General features: G+C 55.6%; 2 protein-coding genes across 9 annotated transcripts in view; one reads left to right on the forward strand and one right to left on the reverse strand.

Annotated features, from left to right (window-relative positions):
* LOC105480496 (uncharacterized protein C3orf18) lies at positions 1–13,333 on the reverse strand. 3 transcript variants are annotated; one of them, XM_011739472.3, is made up of 5 exons: positions 13,208–13,333; positions 7,429–7,824; positions 3,681–3,706; positions 2,876–3,023; positions 1–1,701 (listed from the first exon to the last, which is right to left on the reverse strand). In XM_011739472.3, exons 2-5 carry the CDS (start codon positions 7,660–7,662, stop codon positions 1,621–1,623), a joined length of 489 nt encoding a protein of 162 aa, XP_011737774.1. In that variant the 5' UTR covers positions 7,663–7,824; positions 13,208–13,333; the 3' UTR covers positions 1–1,620. The 3 variants fall into 3 exon arrangements, with proteins under 3 accessions (XP_011737774.1, XP_011737773.1, XP_024648113.1); XM_011739471.2 differs by lacking the exon at positions 13,208–13,333 and adding an exon at positions 9,383–9,679; XM_024792345.2 differs by lacking the exon at positions 13,208–13,333 and having other exon boundaries at positions 7,429–8,117.
* LOC105480495 (HemK methyltransferase 1, mitochondrial release factors N(5)-glutamine) overlaps positions 11,177–22,717 on the forward strand; it is a 23,930-nt gene continuing 12,389 nt past the window's right edge. The window contains exons 1-10 of one of the 6 annotated variants that reach the window (XM_011739468.2): positions 11,177–11,230; positions 13,236–13,637; positions 14,015–14,106; positions 14,421–14,514; positions 19,127–19,261; positions 19,584–19,648; positions 20,240–20,289; positions 21,235–21,340; positions 22,249–22,344; positions 22,521–22,634. In XM_011739468.2, coding sequence (XP_011737770.1) covers positions 13,410–13,637; positions 14,015–14,106; positions 14,421–14,514; positions 19,127–19,261; positions 19,584–19,648; positions 20,240–20,289; positions 21,235–21,340; positions 22,249–22,344; positions 22,521–22,634 — 980 coding nt within the window. In that variant the 5' untranslated portion in view covers positions 11,177–11,230; positions 13,236–13,409. Of the gene's footprint in view, positions 11,231–11,414; positions 11,532–11,556; positions 11,772–13,235; positions 13,638–14,014; positions 14,107–14,361; positions 14,515–19,126; positions 19,262–19,583; positions 19,649–20,239; positions 20,290–21,234; positions 21,341–22,248; positions 22,345–22,520; positions 22,635–22,717 lie in introns of those variants that run through there. The other 5 variants (XM_011739467.2, XM_024792344.2, XM_071091773.1 and 2 more) reach the window with 5 other exon arrangements.

A 22,717-nucleotide genomic window follows, 5' to 3' on the forward strand; every position in this document is an offset into this window, starting at 1 on the left:
TAAACATCTTCATTACATCTTTAATGCTCTCACATGGAGCTGCTCTGGGTTAAATTACAGCTGTATGCATCCTGAATTCCTGGCAGCCTCCAGTCGGCTCAAGTGCTAACATATTTATAGCATTTAGAGGAGGGAATAAATCCAGAACCTTCTTCATGGGAGCTTCCTAGGCCCTTCCCTCCTGACACGTGGCATTTGCCCAATGGAAGATCTGCACACACTACCCCTGCAGCCCCTCCAACCAGCGGCGGACAGTGATGGTGGAGAAGCTGGGCACGGGACATGCCTCTGTGCACGCTTGTGTGTATACGTATGTCCAGCGTAAAAAGATGCTCCGCTCTTGGGGTCTGTCTCTGCCCAATGCCTTGCCAGGACCCCTGGCATCAGCCCTGACCCTCCAAGGCTTATGGAGAGGCCAAGTGCAGGGACCCATCTCCCCACTCTCTAAACACTGAATGGCTCTTCCCATAGATGGGATGGAGGTGGGAAATTCATAGACTAGGTTTTTTAGATCTTTTTCTGAGGTGCAATCCCTCACTCAATTTCAGGCAGTCATAACTGCCCCCTCTAGCCTGCAGCCTGTGATTACTGCCTTCAGACCAACAGCCTCTCCCAACCCCAGATCCTCAGTAGAGCCCAAGACAGGGAGCCGTTTTCAGAAGCAGGTGAGCCCAGTGAAGCAATGCAGTGGAGAGAGAAACCCTGCCGTGCATGCTTCCCTCTTCCCAGCAGTCCCTGAAGACTGAAGGCAGAGAAGATAGCCTACCCTGATGCTCTGCTACATACCATGGGGTACAGGTCGACTTGGAGGGTGGGGCCAATGTGGACAATCTCATCCTGCCCTCTGTGCTGGGACAGGCACGTCTGCCCATGGGCACACTCATGCACATGCATGAGGCCTCTCGGCAGGTCTGGGGGGCTGCATCCTTCCACTTCTGTTCCCCTACTTCCTTCCCCCTCAGCTCCCATCCTAGCTTGGCCCCAGTAACATCTGGTTGCCAAGGATGGGTGGCTGGGAGACCCCCTGGACCCTCTGTAGTATGGATGGGCCCTGGGTATAAACTGTCCTTCTCCTGGCATCCTTGCATACTGGGCAGTTTCAGCTCCATCTCTGGGCTTCTCAGGGCCCATAACAGGTGCTGCCCTACCCTGTCCCTATAACTTGGGTGGTTTCCTCTACCCACCCCAGAGGAGGCTCCAGATTCCAAAAAAACAGGTCTTTCCCTAACAGAGGGAAACCTCCCCTTTCCTCCCCCAATCGCTCCCACTCCGTATCTCCCCCGATTTCCTCCAGGTTAGCAGGGCAGACCCTAATGTGAGCGATCTGGACAGGGGATGAGGAAGCCAGCAGAGGCTCTTGACCTTCTCAGCATGAGGGATGCCCTTTGTGCCAGGGCCCCCAGGTCAGGAGAAGTCAGTGGTCAGAAGTCCAGCCCAGCCAGGGCCCTCTCTTAGAGCCTAGAGTCAGCAGGTGGGTCTGGAGAACAGCTGGGGCCTGGCAGGGCCTCTCGTGTCTTGGCAGGGCAGGTCCTCAGAGTAGGTCTTGACAATCAGGGAGTGGGGAGCTCTGTGGGCACCATGGCGGGTCTCTATCAGAAGTTCAGGCTTGTCCCAGGCCACTCACGCATGGATGGCATTGGCCACATCGGTAAACACCAGCCGGCTGGGCCTCTGCAGTGGGCCCTGGGAGGGCAGAGTAGTCTGCAGGAAGACAGGCAGAGGCATCAGAGACCATGGGCAAGGCCATGCATTCACTGGCCTGGTCACCTCCACCCTCACTTCCTGGTGCCTGCTTATGCTTGGCACCAGCAATGGCTTCTGCCTGGAATGCCCTCCCTGTAAGCTCAGCCTAGAAATACTACTTGCTCAGATGACTCCTCCCTAGCTTGCCCTGTCACCTTGGAGGCACTTACTGTGTTGATTTAATTACGCATGCATCGCCTTTTCCCACCGGGGGATCAGAGGGCAGGACTCTGTACCCCCAAGCCCTAGCACAGGGCCTGGGACAGGGAGGAACATGGGAAACAAGCGTCAAGTGGCCAGCAGTCCCAGCGGCTGGGTGGACCAAGGTTCTCAGCGCGAGTTCCTGAATATCCCAAGGGGGCAATATATCCTGACCCAGGTGATGCAGAACCTTTGGCAAAACCAAAGGGTCTTCAGACTCCCAGCCTGGATTCTTTCTGAGCCCAAGAAGACGCAAAGAGGCTGGATGAGTCAGGGGCAGGTCAGGCCTGCTGATGGTGCTCTGGCCCGGGGGGATTTGGGGGAATGGTAGCAAGTGGTCAGGCAGCCCAGTGGCTACAGCAGGATGGCCACACAGGTACCTATCCCTTTGGACACAGGAGGCAAGTTTGGCTGGGGTCTTCACATGCCTGGGTCTGTCAGCTACTGGGAATCCACCAGCCTAAAAGGTACTGCTGCCCAAGAGTCTGACCCCATCCACAACCCACTCAGGGCCATGGACTCTCAGGAAGCAGAGGAATCTGGGGTCCTAGCCACCAACAATCTCCCCCATTAGTCCTTTCCTACTTTCCTAACCAGTATGTGGGGGCACACGGAGCAAGAATTAGGATTTTCACTTGTGGATGAGAACACTGAGGCTCGGAGATGCCAGTGGGTCTCCCAAGATCAGCAGGCTATGGGGCAGAGCCAGGCTGGATCCCAGGACTGCCTCGGCCTGGCCTTGTGCTGTGAGTTTGTGTGTGGCCCCAGAGCAATCTGACCACTTTCTGAACAAATCTGGCAAAAGCCATGTACCCAATACCTGCTATCTGACCAGAAGGCAGGTGCTAGAAAGCTGCATGAGAAAGGAGGAGGGTGAGGGTGGAGGACAAAGGACGCTGCAGGCGGGGTGGGGAGCCTGGTCAGTGCCCACCTTGCCCTGCATGGCCTGCACAGAAGTGGCAGCCTGCACAGAGGCGGCGTCCCGCCCATGTTCCAGCAGCTCCTGCTCCAACTCATCTTGTTCCTCCATGGGGTCGAAGTTGTACATGGGCATGAGCTGGTGGCGTAGCTTCTCCAGCCTGGAGATGGGGGCAAAGGCTGCTGGGGACAGGGCAGGCCCTTCCCCTCCCAGCAGCCCTCCAGGCCTTGCCTGCTGACAAGCTGAGCCATAGCACACAACCATGCTTAGGGCCTTAAGATTTTCCTTGAAATGAGAACAAATGACAGACATTTTTGTACCTATAATACCAGCTCAATCCCTTAAATGGGTAGCCAGGGAGGCAGCAGTTATCCACTCCAGGGTAAGGCCATAGGCCAAGTAGCTGTTATCCATGGGCCCTACAGGGATCACCTAGGTTAGGGCCTTGCTGTAACCCACAGCGTCTGAGTCTCAGGTGGGGTTGGGGAGCCAGTAGCAGTCAGCTCAGAGCAGCAGGGCAAGGGTAGTGGGCAGTTGGGTGGGAGTAATCCCAGCCTTCCCCCTCCCTGCCCATCCCCAATCCCAGGGTTATACCCAGTTATCTAGAATCCTCACACCTGCCTGCCCCGTGTGTGAGATCCTTGTGGGAGGGGGGCCCTCAACCCTCCCCAAAGGAAAGTGGTCACCCCCAACTGTGAATGGGCAGAAGAGGCCTTGACTCCCTGATCAGCTTTTCACCTACTTCCTTCAGAGCCCAGCCCAGCACTGCCCATGGGCTCGAGATTTGGTTGGGATTTTGGTTGGGGTGGGGAATTACCTCTTCTTCTTCCTGATGTACAAAACCTGCAAGAGAAGGAGCAGCATCAAATGGCAAGGAGAGGAGGCCCTGAGGAACCCAGCAGCCCTTCTGGATGGGGACATGCTGAGGCTGACGAACAAGAGACCCGTGGGTCCCCATCCTAATGAGACATACACCACCCCCGTTCACCTTCATGCCTCCCTTTTTTTTTTTTTTTTTTTTTTTTGAGACAGAGTCTCACTCTGTCACCCAGGCTGGAGTGCAGTGGCACAATCTTGGCTCACTGCAACCTCCACTCCTGGGTTCAAGTGATTCTCCTGCCTCAGCCTCCCAAGTAGTTGGGAGGGTGTGCACCACCACACCCAGCTAATTTTTGTAATTTTAGTAGAGATGGGGTTTCACCATGTTGGCCAGGCTGGTCTTGAACTCCTGACCTCGTGATCAGCCCGCCTTGGCCTCCCACAGTGCTGGGATTGCAGGCGTGAGCCCCTGCGCCTGCCCCATGCCTCCTTTTGACATTGTAGCTGCAGACAGTGCCCAGGCTGAGTTTGGAGACTCAGAGGCTCCCTCCAGCCTGGGAGCCCACACAGTTAGGCCCAGCCTGGGGACTGGTGGGCCCCACCTATTGGCTGAGCTGCCAATACTAACTGTAGCTCCAGCCACTCAGCACCCACCTGTGGCTCCCCAGGACTGAAGAGGAAAGGGAAGACTTCAGCACGTACCCTCCGCTCGACTCTTCCCAGGCTCAAAGCCACATGCAGGGAAAAAGTAAAGGGACCAGGTAAGGTGGTGCATGCCTGTAGTCCCAGTTACTCAAGAGTCTGAGGCAGGAGGATCTCTTGAGCCCAGAAGTTCGAGTCCAGCCTGGGCAACATACTGGCACCCCATCTCTATAACAACAACAAAAAGAACCAGGGACAGGCAGTGGCCAGACTCTGTAGTGTGTAGAGCAGTGGCTCTAGGCAAGGCCCTGAGCTGGTGGTCTCTGGAGTTCCTATGGGAGGCTGACGGCTCCCAGTGGACTAAGGTAGGGGTGGGGGACCGCAGCCCCTCGCATCAGCCCAGGTCAATCCCCCAAAGCTCTGATGCAAGAGGAATCCCTGAGGTCCGGTCCCTCAATGTACAACCTTAAAGATGAGGGCCTAGGCAGCCTGAGAAAACATCTAGGACTTCTAGGTCAGAGCAAGAAACCCTGTACAATGCACTGAGGAGAGGAAGGAAGCAGGTAACACTTGTGGGACCACCTTGGGTAGGGAATCCAGGGACTTCTGCCATCATCCTGCTCTTCCCTAAACTGGCAGTTTCTGACTACCAGGAGCATGACTACCTCTGCCTGGGGGAAAGCACAGCCCTGTGGTTTGCTCCAAATCCTCCCACATTCTTTGTGGCCCATTCACAGCTTGAATCTGGTTTGGTTTCCAGCCTGGCCCAGAGCTCCTCCTGCAGGACCCCCAAAACCTAAAAAGAAACTGGGGTATCGATCCTCATTCTCCCTTCCTGTCCAGGGTCCCACGTAGGGGTGCTCCCTTGCTCTCCTGTGGGTAGGCTGTGACAGGAACTCTGGGATCTTCTGGCCCAGCCCCTGCCACCATGAGCAAGTGGATCCAGCCCCAGCCCCAGCCTCTGCGGTCCCCACCTCTCAGCCCTTGCCCCAAGCCCTCCTCCCTCCCCTGAGACCCTGGGATTCAGAAGGATCTACAGAAAAGGCCAGAACTTTTACTCAATTTCCATGCCTTTTCCCCTGTTCCTCAGCTAACACCCACCCCCACACCTTCCTTTCCAAATCTTCTCTACCCTTCACTGTCCAGCAGGTGCAGCCCTGCCTCCTCCAGGAACGTCCCCCACCACTGATCCTGGTCTGCCCGTGCCAAGCACTTTTTCCTCCTGGGTAAGGCAGAAAGCCTGGTGCAGATTTGCTCCTCCTTGTACCCACAGCCCTCCTTGAGGCTGGCATCGGGGAGAGGAAGCAGCACTTAGTGAGCACCTCTGGGCCTGTCTGCAGTCCCCAGGAGCTATCTTCTGCCCTCCGCTGCCTTTGTCCTATGAGCTTCCTACCTCTCTGATTTTGGCAAGCGGGCCATCCACCCAGGCCTTCTGAATGTTCCTCTAGAACAAAGAGTAAGAAAGCGTTCTCAAGTTCCAAGGACAAAACCTTTCACTGAGAGTAAAGAGGGCAGTTTCTAGGCCCCATTTTGCCCTTAAGGGTGCCTCCATCTGCTTACCCACTGCATGGGTGCCAAGGGAAAACACTGGCATCCTGCCTTACCCCCACCCAGGAGACCTCTCAGGCCCTGGCCTCATTCTGCCTATGCTGCACCCTGGGCCTGCTTGCTGGCTGGCAGTTGCTCCCTGGCAGCAATCTGGAGCCTGTGGGGCCCATATGGCAACCCTGGTTTAACAGCAGCTCCAACCAGGCCATGATGGACCATCCACAGCCCTACTTGTCAGAGCAACATGCTCCTGAGCCCAAGGCCAGCCATCGGAGCCTGCAAGGGGCAGTGAGCAGAATCCTACCATTGCCAGGCACACTGGGGAACTTCAGGGGCACCCCATCCTCCCTAGTCTCAGCCTGCACGGTCTCCAGTGGTCCCTCAGTGACATTCTGAGTGTCCATGTATCATCTTAGGGGGACAGTCCATATCCTTAGGGACTGACACCAGATCAAGAGGCGTCACACTCACTACTGGATGATACCTGCAGCCCTCTCCCCAGCCCCCTTCCTTCCTGATGGCTACCACCTCCACCCCTTCTCATGACACGGAGGCCAGGCTTGCACTTTGAGATCTCAACTCTAATTTTGCTTCTCAGCTGTCCCTAACCACCCAGCCTGGAAAGCTCCTGCTTTCCTGCTTGAGTCCCCAAGTCAGTCCCTGCAGGCTTCCCTTGGAACCCTTGGTTTTTATGTTTCCCGCTTCCTGTAAGAACCACAGGGCAGGACCTTGTCTTCCTAGCCTCTATTGGGTCCCAAAGGCCTGGTCCAGGGCAGGTACACTCAGTAAAGTGAATAAATGAATGTTCACTGCCAACAGCCTCCCAGGCGCAGATCAGCTCACCCAGACTCTGCTGCCCACAGTCCACATCAACCACCTTTAAGCCTCTTCTCCTATTGCAACCCCATACCCACTGCCCTAACTGTCCTGCTGGCTGCTCACAGAACCTCCTGTCTGCCTCCAAACTTTTGCCCATCAGGACCCTCCACTTGGAACTCCCTGACTACTATGTGGCCTTCACCACCCAGCTCAAGATACCATGTAATTCCCGAGAACCTTTTCTGTTTCTTCCAATTGGAAGCATTGCCTCTCTGGTCTCTGGTCTCTGGTCTCTGGGCCCCAATGGACAAATCTCTGTCAGAGAGGAGGACCACACTCTCATTAATAGATTGTTGGCTGGGCGAAGAGGCTCATGCCTGTAATCCCAGCACTTTGGGAGGCTGACGGGGGCAGATCACTTGAGGCCAGGAGTTCAAGACCAGCCTGACCAACATAACGAAACCCCATCTCTACTAAAAGTACAAAAAATTAGCCAGGCATGGCAGCTCACACCTGTAATCCCAGCTACTTGGGAGGCTGAGGCAGCAGACTCGCTTAAGCCCAGGAGGTAGAGGTTGCAGTGAGCCAAGATCGAGCCATTGCACTCCAGCCTGGATGACGGAGCAAGACTCTGTCTCAAAAACAACAACAACAACAACCAGATTGTCTTCTGATTGAACAGGTTCTCTATAAATCTAAACACTGATTATCCTCCCCCAGCCTACCCCAGCTCTCACCATGGCCACAGCCAGGCCTATCACCGTGATGATCCCAAAGGACAGAAGCATGGTACCCACGCCGGCCGTGCCACCAGCCGCATCAGGGATTCTGGTGTCATTAAAGGTGGTGGCCTCTGGGCTGAGGGTAGTGGTCTCGGAGGCTGGCCCATCTGTGGCAGGTTCCAGGTCAGACTCAGAGGTGGGTGGGCGGCTGCTGAACCAGCCCCTAGCAGATGCGGTCCTGGAGTTCATGCTGACGCGGAGAGGGCCCTGGCTGAGAGGCTGCCTGAGGCCAGTCAACCTGCCCACTCACTCCTGACTCCGGAGTGCCCCAGCCTGTGGTTCTTGCCACCTGTGGTGGCCACCTGCACAGTCACCTCCTTGGATAAAGGGAGCCCCCTGCCTTCCTGGGTGCTAGAAAGGAAAGAATAAGAAACATAAGGCTAAGGACAGGGACTCGTAGTGAGATGAAGTCTCTCTAGGTTCTGAAAGCATTGGTGAGGTAAAGGTTTGAGGGCAAGGATGAGGGCAAGTTCAGGAGGCATTAGGACACATATTTACATATCTATGGTACCCCTGTTTTTAGGAACAAAAATGAAGCCCTGCATCCTCTGTGGATAAGATGATCATAGTGATCAAACCTGGAAGATATGAAAGACAGCAGGGATGTTTGAAAGAAAAGGTCTCCCTCCCCTGATCAAAAACTCCCCACAACCTGCGTCCCCATATCCCCCACCACCCCACATCCACCGCCTCATTCCCTGCCTCCCACATCCCTCATCCTGCTTGCGGAAAAAATACCACAGCTTTTTCCTTTCCTGGAGGGAAACACTTGCCCAAGAGTCAGACAAGCCTGTCTTTGAAACCTAGCTCAGCTGCTTAACTAGTGATCCCTGGAAAGTCACTCCACCTCTCTGTGTCTCTGTTTTCCTGAGTCTACAGGGTCATGGGGTTACAGAAATGGCAGAACAAACAGGTCTCAAAGAAAGACTTAGTTCAGCACAACCCCCATCCACAGTAAGAATCCACTACATGTTAGATTTTCTCCCCATGGCCAACCCAGTCACAAAGGGGAGACATGGGAGCCCCTGGACCCAGTCCACTGTGTGGTCCAGACTATGCTTGGAGTGTGGGTGGAGGCTGATGTGGAAAGACCAGAAGACAAGAAGGAGATAGAGGCTCTGGTTCTTTGGCCGGGCTTCTCTGCAGGCTCTCGGGGACATTGGACTGCCCTTCCCACCCACAAACAATAGAGGGGCTGCTAGGGTCAAGAAGAAAGGCGAGGAAGGAATGGAGCTCCCAGTTTGGGCGCCTTCTCTTCGTTTACCCTCCTCCTCTGGAAGCAGAAGGTGAGAGATTTGCCCAGTGCAGAGGGCCCTGGTTAAGGTGGGGTGGGAAGAGGTCCCAGCCAAGCTGCAGAGGGGGCGGCCTAGGGAGAGGAAGGATACCTAGCTCATGGGTACACACGTCCCTTTCTGTGCTGGTTCATGGGCATTAGTGGGGGTGCCTCCCTGTGCAGATGCATGTTTGTGTGTGAGGTGTGTACACACCTCTGGTGGCCCCTGAGGAAGGGGCAAGGCTGGCAGAGGGCTATGGGGTAGAAAGGCTCATCCCTCTTTGCCTTCTCCCTCCAGCTAGGCTGGGCACATAGGAAGTCCCGGGTTCTTTTATTGGTTTTGCAACTGATCCCGGGCGTGACCTTGGGCCAAACCCTTAACTCTGGGGCTCTGTTTACATCGCCTCCCAAAGGAGAGAAGGGGCCCTACTGACCACTTTCACCTGGAAAGTGCCTCAGGGTCCAAAGGGTAAGGGAAGGAAACCGGGGCGAAAGGGGTCGGCACCGCGACCTTTGAGAACCCGCATGCCGTTCTCCACCAGGTCTCTCAGTCCTCCCTGCCCCAATCCCCATGCCCGCCTCCGCGACCCTGTGATGCCTCCCTTCTGGCACAGGAGCAGCGACCTCAGCACTTACTTAATCCTCTCCCGGCGCCGAGCTCAGTTGGAGAGGCTAGGGGTGGTAGTGACTGGCAGGAGGCCGGGGCGGGGGGAACCCCCAGGCCCGGCGTGGGGCGGCGGGTCCGACCAGAGGTCCACCCTCCCTGCAAGCTCCGAGCCGCTGGCCAGGCCCGCTACTGCGCACCGGCCTCAGCTGCGAGCGCTGGCTCTGCCGGCCTGAGCCAGGGTGGGTGAGCCAGTGTGGGTAGGGCCGGGACCCACGGCGGGGGTGGGGCCGGGCGGGCAGCCTCGGGGGATCCCCGAAGCTACAGCGCCTTGCCTCCCTGCGCGCTCCGCGCCCCCGGTCCCCGATTGGCTGTCGGGCCTAGAGCCCGCCCAGAATTGGACTGTTCGCTTGTCGCTCGGGTCTGGCTCCACCCCTAGAGGGAGCCTGGAGCCTGGAGCCTGGAGCCTGGTTGCAGTTTTTAGAGAGTAGCCCTGACTGCGTGGCCTGCGCTGAAGTTGGGTTGGGGACCGTACGTGGCTAGGTCCTTCCCAGGCCAGACCTCGGGACCCCTGCCAGCTACCCGTGCCAGGGCAGACTCACGCCCCCAAAACGCGGATGTACAGAGGAGACTTGGGGAGAGCAGTGGACTGGGAGTCCTTGGGCCTGCACTGAACTCTGGCTGACTTTGTGACCTTGAAGAAACTACTTTTCCCTTCGTGAACCTTGGCTTTCTACTCAGATGGGTCCTCTGGTGTGAGGGTTCTTGGCAAATGACTCCAACCCCGGGCTAGAAATGGGAAATCTGCGTCCAGAGAAGTTGAGAGTGGGGCGGATTTATTATTGGGCACCCCGACCCAGGCAAGTCTACATATACCCTTACAATAGCTTCCATCCACAGCATGATCAGCTCAGGGAAGGAGCCCTCAGATACTCCGGAGCCCTCAGATACTCCTAATCCGCCGGTTTTCAAAGGAGTTTATGGGGGTCACAGGGTAGCCTGGTACAAATGCGAACGCTCCTGTGTCTCCCGGTCTGGGAAGGATCCAGGGAAACGGCATGTTTAATAGTTTAAGGCCTGGCGTGGTGGCTCACGCCTGTAATCCCAGCACTTTGAGAGGCCGAGGCAATGGATCACCTAAGGTCAGGAGTTCGAGACCAGCTTGACCAACATGGTGAAACCCCGTCTCTATTAAAAATACAGAATTAGCCGGTCGTGTTGGCTCACGCCTGTAATCCCAGCTAATTGGGAGACTAAGGCTGGAGAATCGCTTGAACCTGGAGTCCGAGGTTGCAGTGAGCAGAGATCGCGCCATTGTACTTCACCCTGGGCAACAAGAGCAAAACTCCGTCTCAAAAAAAAAAAAAAAAAAAAAAAGGTAGTTAACAGTACATTCTGGTGGGGGGATGTTGACAAGACACACTTTGCGAGACGCTGCCGTGTATTTTATAGAAGGCGCAACTGAGGTCCAGAGGGGTCCCAACACCTGGACAAAGTCTCTTGATGAGTTGCCAAATAGAGTCAGGATTCGCACCAGGAAAAGAGTGGCCCCTGGGGTCTGGCTGCCACTCAGCCGGCCCCCTGGTGGGCTCGGCCACTGACCTAGGTAGGGTCACGACACTGGGACTGGACCCCAAAGTTGGACCTGTCTTCAACACTGGAACCCGCCTTCGCACAGCTCCACCCGGCTAAGATAGACCACGCCCCCGGACATCTGGTCCCCGCCCGAACACACAGGCCCGTTGGTGACACGCCTCCGTTCCGGCAGGCTACTGGGCTCTGCCCACACACCTACCAGGCTCGGTTCCTAAAAGCCAGCTCGGAGCAATCCCGTTGGGCTGGAGCCAAATCCCTGATGTGATTTTAAGGAAGACCAGCAGGTCCGGGTCTCCAGGGGTCAACCCCACACACATCCCCCGCACTTTCCTGCATGTAGGCCTGCGGGCGTAGAGGGCGTGGAATTCACACCCTCCCCACCCATCCGCAGGGGTCTCCTGGGAGGAACCCACAGGCGATGGGAACCCTGAAGCTGGGCTACGGCGTCCGCCCGAGCCTTTTCTTAAATGCGCCAACCCCGGAAGCGGGGCATCCAAGGGAGCGAGCGACGGGCCACGCACGTCCTGGCGTCCAGTACGGGGCAGCTTCTCCGGCTGGTGGGAGGGTGGGGAGCCTCTCAGGCAGGTATGCACGGGAGGTGGGGATCGGAAGGGGATGTTTCGACTGCAACCGCCTGGAGACCTGGCCGGTCCCATTCTCCATAGTGCAGATGGAGAAACAGGGTTGGAGGGAGGGGACCCCGTCTGGGTCGTTAACAATGCAGTGCATAGCTGTGAGGGAATTTACACCTCTGACTTCGGGCCTTGGTTCCTGGGACGGCGTACTGGTGCACAGAGCTGCTTCTGGAGTCTGGTGGACTCTCGGGTTCGTGTCTTGCCTGGGACAGTTTCTTTTTCTCTCTCTCTCTCCCTTTTTTTTTTTTTTTTTTTTTTTTTTGGAGACGGAGTCTCTCTCTGGCACCCAGGCTGGAGTGCAGTGGCGTGACCTCGGCTCGCTGCAACCTCTGCCTGCTGGGTTCAAACAATTCTCCTGCCTCAGCCTCCCGAGTAGCTGGGACTGCAGGCGCCCGCCACCGTGCCCGGCTAATTTATTGTATCTTTAGTAGAGACGGGGTTTCACTATGCTGGCCAGGCTGGTCTGGAACTCGTGACCTCGTGATCCGCCCACTTCGGCCTCCCAAAGTGCTGGAATTACACAGGCGTGAGCCACTGTGTCCAGCTTACCTGGGACAGTTTCTACCTAAGTGACGTTGGGCAAGTCGCTTCCCTTCTCGGACCCTACTTGTATTTGAAGATGTGGCACTTAGCAGGTGCTCAATAAATGCTAGTTTGGACTTTTATCTGGAAGCAAAGGGGACCGCTGATTTTAAACTTTCAGTTAAACTTGCTTGTGACATCTTTAAATATAAAATTGTAAATTTTTTAGTTGGCGGTTTACACTAATGTCCTGGATTATGGGTTAAATTAGGAGGAAATTTTCAGCATATAAATCCTTGACAGTACACACAAAATGTCAGATTCAAAGCTCCCAATCAAAGGCAATCATCTGCCCCTTGTAACATCAGTTAAGATCGTGTAACATCTGGTCTCTGCTGTGTGTTGAGCTGCCTCCCAGGCCTTGGATATTCATAGTCTAATGCTTTGCTTGCCATGGGTTTGGTGTGATTTTCTCCCATCTTACAGATTAAGAAAGTGAAATTCAGAAATAATGACTTGCTTAAGATCACACACACTAGGTTAGACACAGATCTGTCCTATCCCCAAATATGTGCCCTAACCTGCCACCAACCCATTTATTAGCAGAGACTGAGCCATGGGCTGAGCCCATTCCAGCTAAAAATGTGAAGAAAACATAAGTGGCAGGCCGGGCGCGGTGGCTCAAGCCTGTAATCCCAGCACTTTGGGAGGCCGAGACGGGTGGATCACGAGGTCAGGAGATTGAGACCAGCCTGGCTAACACGGTGAAACCCCGTCTCTACTAAAAAAATACAAAAAACTAACTGGGCGAGGCGGCGGGCACCTGTATTCCCAGCTACTCGGGAGGCTGAGGCAGGAGAATGGCGTAGACCCGGGAGGCGGAGCTTGCAGTGAGCTGAGATCCGGCCACTGCACTCCAGCCTGGGTGACAGAGAGAGGCTCCGTCTCAAAAAAAAAAAAAAAAAAAAGAAAACATAAGTGGCCAAGACAAGAATGATCAGATAGGTGGGTGAGGCTCTAAATGGAGTCAAGGGGGTGTCAGCAAGAGCACAACTATTCTCAGGCAATGTACTGGTAGAAGGGGGGATGTCATACAAGGCTCACCTGCTTTCCTGGTTCCTTTCACTCCCAGGGTGGCAACCAACTATATCTGAGGACCAGAGCCATTTTGGGGCACCAGAACTTGTGACCTCTCCATCTCCACCCAGCTGGGTCCAGGGGCCACTCTCAGCACCCACCTCAGCAGCTGACATCATAAGGCAGACTTGGGAACCTGGAAGCACTCTGGAGAACCTTTTCCTGAGACATGGAGCTTTGGGGCCGTATGCTGTGGGCCCTCCTGTCTGGCCCAGGGAGAGGGGGAAGTACCCTCGGCTGGGCCTTCAGCTCATGGCAACCCCAACCACCTCTGGCTGGGTTATCCAGTGCCACAGAACTGGTCAGCCACTGGACTAGGGTCTTTGAGAAAAGAGGTATCCCTGAGGCCCGGGAATCCAGTGAGTACATCGTGGCTCATGTCCTTGGAGCCAAAACAGTTAAGTTCAGTGTTGTCAAGAGGACAGGAAGAGGGAGGAGAGAGGACTTTGGGAAGAGATATCCAGGTTTTCTGTTCACTAAGAGTTCTTAGCTGAGACTGATGGGATTTTTCTGAAGGAACGTCTTAGCACCTGGCACACACTGTAACAGTTTGTTGGATGAATGAATAAATCTCTGCCTAAGTGTTCTGGGATAGACACCTGGAGGCCTGGTATTAGCTGTGTAACCTTGGGCAGGATGCTGCCCCCTCTGGGCCCGGATGATGAGAGCGTTGGGCCTCCAGACCAGTGCTAGGCAGGCATTATCCACATAAGACACCTGGGTTGGGGCCCCTGGGCCCAGTGAGCCAGCCACTTACATTCTCTGTGGGGACAGTTTCAGAGCCTGAGGCCGGCACTTTGGACCCAGCCCTTGACCTCTCAGCAACTACAGTGTATCCGGGAGCTGAGTAGCCGTCGATTGCAGAGGTGAGCACCCATGGATCAGACCTGAACAATGTGTTTGGGGAGCAGCAGTCCAGCTTCCCCTATCCCCACCAAGTTCAGGGAGGAGGAGAATGTCCAAGGACTAAGGAGGTGTTAGGGTGCAGGGGTGGCAAGAGTGGGGCTGGGGTAGTGAATAGAAGAAGGGAGGGAGGGAAGGCTTTGCCTCAGGAGTCCCAAGGCCCTGGAGACATGGTCTTGCCTGATACCCTTGGCCACAAGTGGTATCTCTCAACCCAGGCATGGTCCTATTGGTCCTGGCTCTGTCAATGATGACCACCCGGCTGCCCCCTCTGCAGGATGCCGGTGCAGTACATCCTTGGAGAGTGGGACTTTCAGGGGCTCAGCCTGAGGATGGTGCCCCCAGTGTTTATTCCTCGGCCAGAAACAGAGGTAGGTGTGCCACCAGGGCAAGGCAGGATCAGGATGAGGGTGGAGTTCAGGGTACCGGTCTTACCCCAGGCTTCCTCCAGGGGGCACTGGGGCCCCATGACTTCAGGGACATTGCCTTTCTAGACACGTATCTTCTCACTGTCTGTGGTGGCAGAGCCCAGAGGACAGGATTCCTGTTGGTCCCCTTGACTGTCATGTTCCAAGCTACCACCCCAGCCTCTAGGTCTGGCAATGTCCCAGAGTGCCTCAAATAGTGCTGCCCAAGTACTTAGACTGTTCCGCTGTTTCTCTGGGAGCTATCCCATGGCTTACCCAACCCACAGGGAACAGTGTCCTCCAGCAGCTTCTCAGGAGGCATGGAGGAAGTGGAGAGGGCTCCAGCCGGACACCTGGAGACCTGGTATCAGCTGTGTGACCTCGGGCAGGTCACTGCCCTACTGCCCTCTCTGGGCCCAGTTGATGAGAGGGTTAGGCCTCCAGACCAGAGAATCTGATCTACTGACTGGTCTGGTAATCACCCGTGTTGTCCCTCAAATTACTAGGACTAGGGATGTGCGGCGCAAGTGTGCTATCCCTTGGTAAGGCACCCTGGTCCTGGAAGAGACGCTTTCTATGGCCCTTCTTGGACTCCCCTCTGACTTTGTAGGTGGCAGAGCTGGGAGCCAGAGGGTGCAGACCAGGGAGTAGAGCTGAGTGAGAGCTGGTGGGCAAGTCAGAGGGCGGCACGTTCTGAGAAGGAATGTTTCTAGAAAGACCCAAGCACACAAACATTTCTGGGAAAGATTCCCATTCCCCTGCTGTGGCCAGGGGCCCCAAACCCTTCCTTCACTTTCCCAGCTTCTGTCCCCTAGCCAAGAAACTCTCTGACCCCTCTCCCCTCCATGTCATCTGGTTGGGAGGCCAGGTCCTTGCTTCACTGCCCAGTGTCAGGGCAGGGACAGTAGGGAATCTGAGGCCTTGCTGAAGTCACAGGGCTGTCAAGGAAGGGAGCATGAGGGCAGCACTTGGGCTTCCTGACTCCCAAGTCAGAGCCCCATCCCTCTCGTGGTGGCTCCCCTATCTGGGATTGGCATGACCTAGGACACAGTATGGAGACCCAGAGCAAGGTGTGGCCTGCCACCTGCAGGCCTTGGGAGGCTTACCTGTGGCTCCCAAAAACACGTGATCTCTGGCGAAGAGATCATTTGCTGTCTCCGGCTGCCCAGGGTCAGGGCATGGTGACCTTTGAGTTCCTTCAGAGCTGACCTGGCACCAGCCATATGTGCCAGGGTTCTGAGTATCAAGTGTGGACTTTGGCTCCCATGTGGCCCCTGATTCTTAGATTGGTCTGGGCCAAGAGAGCAGCTCTACTGCAAGGGGTGGGGTGAGGGGAGATGCTGCGATTGGGAGGCCAGGTGCTCACCTCACTGTGCAGACATTTCTGAGAACTCACCAGGTTCACCCCAATGTAAAGCCACATCGGGGGATGCCTTACCAAGAACTCAAGAGGACGTGGCCTGTGGCAGGGAGTGGTGAGAATGGGTGCAGAGGATGGTGTCTGATGAAGGAGGAGTCTGAAGTGCAAACTTGCAGGAGGCATGTGACCAGTGAGTTGGATTTTCCCTAGGGGTGAGAAGGTGGTTCAGCTTCTGGCCTGGCAGTGAGTACAGTAGGAAACTCAGGGCTGGGGGTGTGAACCATTCTCACCTGGCCTGCTGTGAGGCTGTACAGGTTGTGGGAGGATCAGTGTTTTGTCTGTGATTGACTCGAAGGAGGCAATGCCACCTCCCTGGGTCTGCTCCACCAGGGATGCCATCCTAATAGAGGGTACTTGTGGGCACTCAGGTTCTGCTGAGGCCTTGGGCCAACCTCTTGATGGGGTATGAAGTCCATGTTGGGGCAGCAGTTCTAGGCAGAGCCAACAGCTGCCTGCCCCTCGCCTCCTTCCTGCATGCCCCTGCGCCCCACCCTGTTCTTGGATTCTTTCCATATTCACCTGGAGGGGGTGCCTTGAGCCTGTGACCAGCTTGGCTTTTAGTCTCCCTGAAAGAGCCACCAGCGTCAGGCTGAGGGAGGCTCTTCACTGGGCGGAGAAGAGAAAGTTTCTGGACTTCTTGTGCTGTTGTCTATCCCTGCCCCAAGTGGCCCTACAACCAAGATGAGCCTCCTGTGCTCTGGAGTATTATGGCAAGCAAGAGGCCACTAGCCGTGGCAGGGGCTCAGTTTCTCAGCTTCTCACCCTCCCCAAGGTGGCCATCCACATATGTGGTGTGTGTCTTTGAGGTCTTTGAGTATCTCTGTGAGGTGACTGGCCAGTGTGGCTGACTGAGGGGTCATTCCCCAGCCAGAGTAGGTCTATGGCCAGGAAACCAAGAGAGGCTCAACACCTGACAAGTCCTGGTCACCCTGCCAACCTCTCAGCGTGTGGCCTCACCACTGAGACCACAGGCTCTCAGCCACAACCCTACACTGCTCACTCTGTACCCCTCAACCCTGCAGGCCCAGATTGCCACAAGTACCCTAGTGGTCTCCGGTAGTGCCTAGCACAGGGCTGGTGAGAGCTAGTGAATATATGCCCTCTCCTGCTGGAGCTGGACCCCCTCACCCACAGGCAATCATTTGTTTGATGCAGAAGAGGCTTGGAACAGGGAGGTTTGCACCTGCTGGCCAAGTTCTGCCTGGCTTGGACTTGCCATCCTCAGTGTGGGTGAACATTGTTGCTGGGGTTGGGGGCCTGGAAGGGTGAGATACTTTTTGGAACCCAGCACTGGGGAACTTATGTGGAAAATGGGTGTGAGTGAGGCTCATGGCATTGGGGTGTTGGGGAGACCTGGCAGTGTGAGACGCAGAGGGTGGTGCCACAGAGAGTTTGCCCAGCACTTAGAAAGTAGCCAAGAGGGTCGGGCGCCATGGCTCACACCTGTAATCCCAGCACTTTGGGAGTCCGAGGCGGGCGGATCACCTGAGGTTGGGAGTTCGAGACCAGCCTGACCAACGTGGAGAAACCCTGTCTCTACTAAAAATACAAAATTAGCCAGGCATGGTGTTGCATGCCTGTAATCCCAGCTACTCGGGAAGGCTGAGACAGGCGAATTGCTTAAACTGGGAGGCGGAGGTTGCGGTGAGCCAAGATTGCGCCATTGTACTCCAGCCTTCCAGCCTGGGCAACAAGAGCAAAACTCTGTCTCAAAAAAAAAAAAAAAAAAGAAAGAAAGTAGCCAAGAAGTCTGTCTGTGGGCCAAGCCCTGCCAGTGTGGGACACACTGCGATAAGTCGGACCTCAGGTCTTCCTGTTATGGAGTCTGGTGGGAGAGGCACACCGCATCCTTAGGCTAGACCTTAGGCTCAGGGTGGGGAGAGCCATGGTAGAGCCTGGCCCAGGTTTGAGGAAGGCTTTATGGAAAAGGTGGTCCTCTTTTCAGATCAGGGAAGCACCCACTTGCTGCCCACCATCCCTAGCTCCCTGAGCCAGTCTTTCCTGAGACCTGGGGTCCCAGGAGTTCTGACCCTCTGGGAAACATTTTGGCCATTGGACGGTAGGAGCCTTCCACCCTTCACCCCTACCCTATGTTGGTTTGCAGGCATAGTCCTCGCAGGCAGTGGCTGGGTAGGCAAGGCTTGAAACCCTCTTGTTTCCAAAGTGGCAATGTCTGAAAATGTCCTCCTGCTGCCAGGGCAGGCACCTCCCTCTGCACCCATGCCTGTTGAGCTATGCCTGTGTATGCCACACCCCTCAGGTCCTTAGTCAGGACCATGTTCCCCCATGACCCATCTTCTCCAAAGGAGGGAATTCCCTGTCCCTTTGGCTTAGGAGCCTCCCTGGGGCCTCTCAAGCTCAGCTCTGTCACACCAGCTCCTGATTCTTGGCCACCATGAACCACAGGCTAGGTAGGCTCAGGTGGGGCCTTGACCCCAGGCCTCAGTTTCCTCATGGGACGCTTGTGAGGATTTAACAGATTAATACAGGAAAAGCTCTGGGAGCAGGATCAGGCCAGAGGGAGTGGCCAGGAACTATCAGATACAGTTCTTGAGATGGAGTGTTGCTCTGTCTCCCAGGCTGGAGTATAGTGGCACGATCCTGATCCACCGCAACCTCTACCTCCCGGGCTTAAGCAGTTCTCCCGCCTCAGCCTCCCGAGTAGCTGGGACTAGAGAAATCCGCCACCATGCCCATGCCCGGCAAATTTTTGCACTTTTAGCAGAGACGAGGTTTCACCATGTTGGCCAGGCTGGTCTCAAACTCCGAACTCAAGTGATCTGCCCACCTTGGTCTCACAAAGTGTTGGGATTATAGGCGTGAGCCACTGTGCCCAGCAGAAATGCTAAGAATGGGAGGATGTCTGTAAAGGGCTTAGCTGGGGTTGATTAAACACTTAACATGACACAGGTGTGGATTAGCTCATTTAATCCCCACCATATCCCCATGAGGTGGGCTATCCTCAACTGGGCTCAGTTGTACAGATGGGGAAGCTGAGGCGTGGAGGGGCAGGGTGACTTGGCCATGGCCCAGCTGACATGAAGGTTAGTCTGGCTTTGGCTACCTCCCCTTCCTACGTTCACAGGGGTAACTGCTTAGGCCTCTGTACCAACACCCCCAGGCACCAACTCTGATCCAGACCCCTCTGCTTCACAGGAACTGGTTGAGTGGGTGCTGGAAGAAGTGGCCCAGAGGTCCTATGCTGTGGGATCCCCAGGCAGCCCCCTCATTCTGGAGGTAGGCTGTGGATCGGGAGCCATCTCCCTCAGCCTGCTGAGCCAGCTCCCTCAGGTGAGCCTCTCCACCCACTCTGGATAGACTGCGACTGACACTCACTGTCCCTCCCATTAGTGCTTCCCCCACATCCCTCTGCTAGGAGCACTTGAGGGGAAGCAGCTAGATGAGGGAGGACAGGGCTGCCCCTAGCCCACTGTGGTTCACAGACTCTAATGCCTACCACATGTATCTGGCTAGATTTTGGCCAAGAAGAAAAGGCTGTTGGGTATTTCCCTTCTCTTCTGGTGGGGGGTTGGAGGAGGGTCTCCCAGGCCCAGTATCTCCCAGCATCTCTCAGCATTGCCTTCCACATATCCTCTGTTTGTTCTTGGGACAGAGCCGAGTCATTGCTGTGGATAAGGGGGAAGCTGCCATCTCTCTGACCCATGAGAACGCTCAGAGGTAGGTGGGGGAGTTGCACTTTGGGGCCTGATCTTGACTCCTTTTCAGGTTTCAAACTCACTAATGTCTGATTTCTCCTGCCAAGAAGGAGGAAGCAGTGGGGTAGCCTGGCATGGGTCCCATGGGTTTCTGAATGGGTAGTGGGCAGTGAGTATCTTGCCGGTCCAAGAAAGGTTGACTACAAGACCTCATTCTTTTGTGTTTTGTTTTGTTTTTTTGTTTTTTTTTTTTTGAGATGGAGTCTCGCTCTGTCGCCCAGGCTGGAGTGCAGTGGCCAGATCTCAGCTCACTGCAAGCTCCGCCTCCCGGGTTTACACCATTCTCCGACCTCAGCCTCCCGAGTAGCTGGGACTACAGGCGCCCGCCACCTCGCCCGGCTAGTTTTTTTTTTTTGTATTTTTTAGTAGAGACGGGGTTTCACTGTTTTAGCCGGGATGGTCTCGATCTCCTGACCTCGTGATCCGCCCATCTCGGCCTCCCAAAGTGCTGGGATTACAGGCTTGAGCCACCGCGCCCGGCCCAAGACCTCATTCTTGTAGTGAAGGGTAGGGATCTGCCCCCGTGCCCACCCCTTTCTCCCTGTCTATCTAGGCTTCAGTTGCAGGACAGGATTTGGATCATCCACCTCGACATGACCTCAGGTACCCTCCCCTGAATGTTCCTTAACATAGGGAGACTAGATACAGGTGCTGCTGGGTGGATGAGGCACTCCACGGACATGGAGGGAGGGCTTCCCCAAAAGCCACACAACCACACACATGAACACACACAAATGTGTGTGTGTGTGTGGTTGTGTGTGGCAGTTCAAACGAAGCCTTGGCTGAGGACAGACAAGTTGCTTTTGCCTCCTAGGCTGACCTGACCCATAAGGGTCAGGTCAATGAATTCCTCATAACTAATGAGTTAAGGACTTGCTTGTTGATAAGCAACAACAGATAAGCAAAAGCTTAAAATAATGCCTTCAGGACCAAAATACTTGAGTGCCCCTCTCCCCCTGCCTGGCCTGGGAAGAAGCGATCCAGGCACTGCACAGCTCAGCCATAGCCTTTACAGTGTCTCTGGGCCTCCAACTCCAGTTCTGGCTCCATTGCCTTACCCATGGGATCCTTGAGCCTCATGTGCCCCCCCCATGGAGTGTGATATACTTGGTGTAGCACCCGGCACAGGGTGAAACCAGTAGTCAGAGCCATCAGGAATTGGCTGATGAGGCCAGGCCCACCCTCTGTGTACTCTCAGTCCATGTTGGCTATAAGGCTGGTGGAGCTACAGAAGAGAAAGGCTCTTTCCTGCCTAGGTAATCAGGAAGGATGCCCTGGAAGTGGCACTTGAACGGAGTCTTGTGTAATGAGGATTTTTGGCAAGGACACTCTATGTCTTGAAATGAAGGGCTGCCATGTTAAAGCATGCACATCCTCCACCAGGCTGTAGCTGAGGACCCTGGGCACTAATTTGCAGGTCTGACTTATCAGATCCAGTGGCAGGCCCAAGGTGTGGCGTGATAAGAGGGACATAGTGGCAGGGGGAGCTACCATCCTTTACCTCCCAATGGGTTAGTCCCTACTGTGTGTCCTCTTCTTTGACGACAGAAAGGAGCTGGACACACTTGCCCTGGGGCCCTGTGGACCTGGTCGTCAGCAACCCTCCCTACATCTTCCACCAGGACATGGAACAGCTGGCCCCCGAGATCCGCAGGTGCTAAGCAGGGTGGGCCAGGGAGGCCAGGCCTGGTAAGGCCTAATGGGATTAGTCTGCCCTCGATCGAGGACCACGTCATCTAGAGGGACAGAGGAGTTGGTGCTGAAACAGGCAGTGGTGTTACGTGGACGCACTGGAGAGCCCACAATCCTACCTAGATTCAGCATCTGCCTCCCTACTTAAGACTACTGAACAGCCACCGAACCTCTCTGGGCCTGTTTCCTGCCTCTGAAAAAAGAGAGGCAGTGCTCTGCAGGGCCATGGGAGGACTCAGTGACGACTTGAAAGCATCAAACACAGTGGAGGACTCATAGGGGGTGCTATGTAGATGGGCACATCATTTTATAGAATACTGAGGCCCAGAAAGGGAAGGTGTCTTGTCTGTGGTCACATGGGGGCTCAGTGGGAAAGCTGGGACTAAAACTTGGCCCCAGGCTAGCTTTGCACCAGGCGATCCTGCTCTTACACAGGGACTGAGAACCAGGGGCAGCCCAGGAGTCCTGGATGGGGCAGCAGTCATGTTGGATGGGGTTGGGGTGTTGGCTCTCCCTTTCTGGGCTCTCAGGAGTGGTCAGGACTAGCCCCAGATCTCCCAAACCAAGAAGAGGAGCAGCCTTGTGGGGAGACATTCATGCCCTGACATGAGTCAGTCCATCAGGAGAGGCCATCAGCCAGTGGGATTCAGCAAGCACGCCTGGCACTGCCTGGCAGGGTGCTGCCCATGAGAGGAAGGGAAGAGGAGCTGCCACCCATTTGGGGCCCTCCTTCTCTGGGTCCTCAGATTTGCCCTTCAGTCTAGAGTGTAAGTTCCACAGGGCCCCATTTGTGGAGGCTCTGCCCATACCCTCCGTGCATTTCAGATACCCCTTCCTCAGGCTGTCACCTCTCACTGCTTTCCCTTTCAGCTATGAAGACCCTGCGGCCCTGGACGGTGGGGAGGAGGGCATGGACATCATTACCCACATCCTGGCCCTGGCACCCCGGCTCCTGAAGGACTCTGGGTATGAATGGGATGGGTCTCCTAGGTCTGTCCCCAGCAGCCTCCACTGCTCCTAATGTGTACTGGGCAGGCCCTGGCAGAGATGAGCACAGGACCCTCACCTCACCAGCCCAAGCAGCCCAGAAGGGCAGGCCCCAGACCTGTCCTACTGAGCCTACCCATTTCTCCCCCATGTAGTAGTATCTTCTTAGAAGTGGACCCAAGGCACCCGGAGCTTGTCAGCAGCTGGCTTCAGAGCCGGCCTGAACTGTACCTTAATCTTGTGGCTGTGCGCAAGGACTTCTGTGGGAGGTGAGCTCCTACCCCTCTTTAGCCCTGTAGCATGCTGGTCTTTCCACTGGGGCCATCCTCAGCCCTGGCTGTCAGGAGAGTGT

Source organism: Macaca nemestrina, chromosome 2 (genome assembly GCF_043159975.1).
Source record: "Macaca nemestrina isolate mMacNem1 chromosome 2, mMacNem.hap1, whole genome shotgun sequence".
NCBI classification, from domain to species: Eukaryota; Metazoa; Chordata; class Mammalia; order Primates; family Cercopithecidae; genus Macaca; species Macaca nemestrina.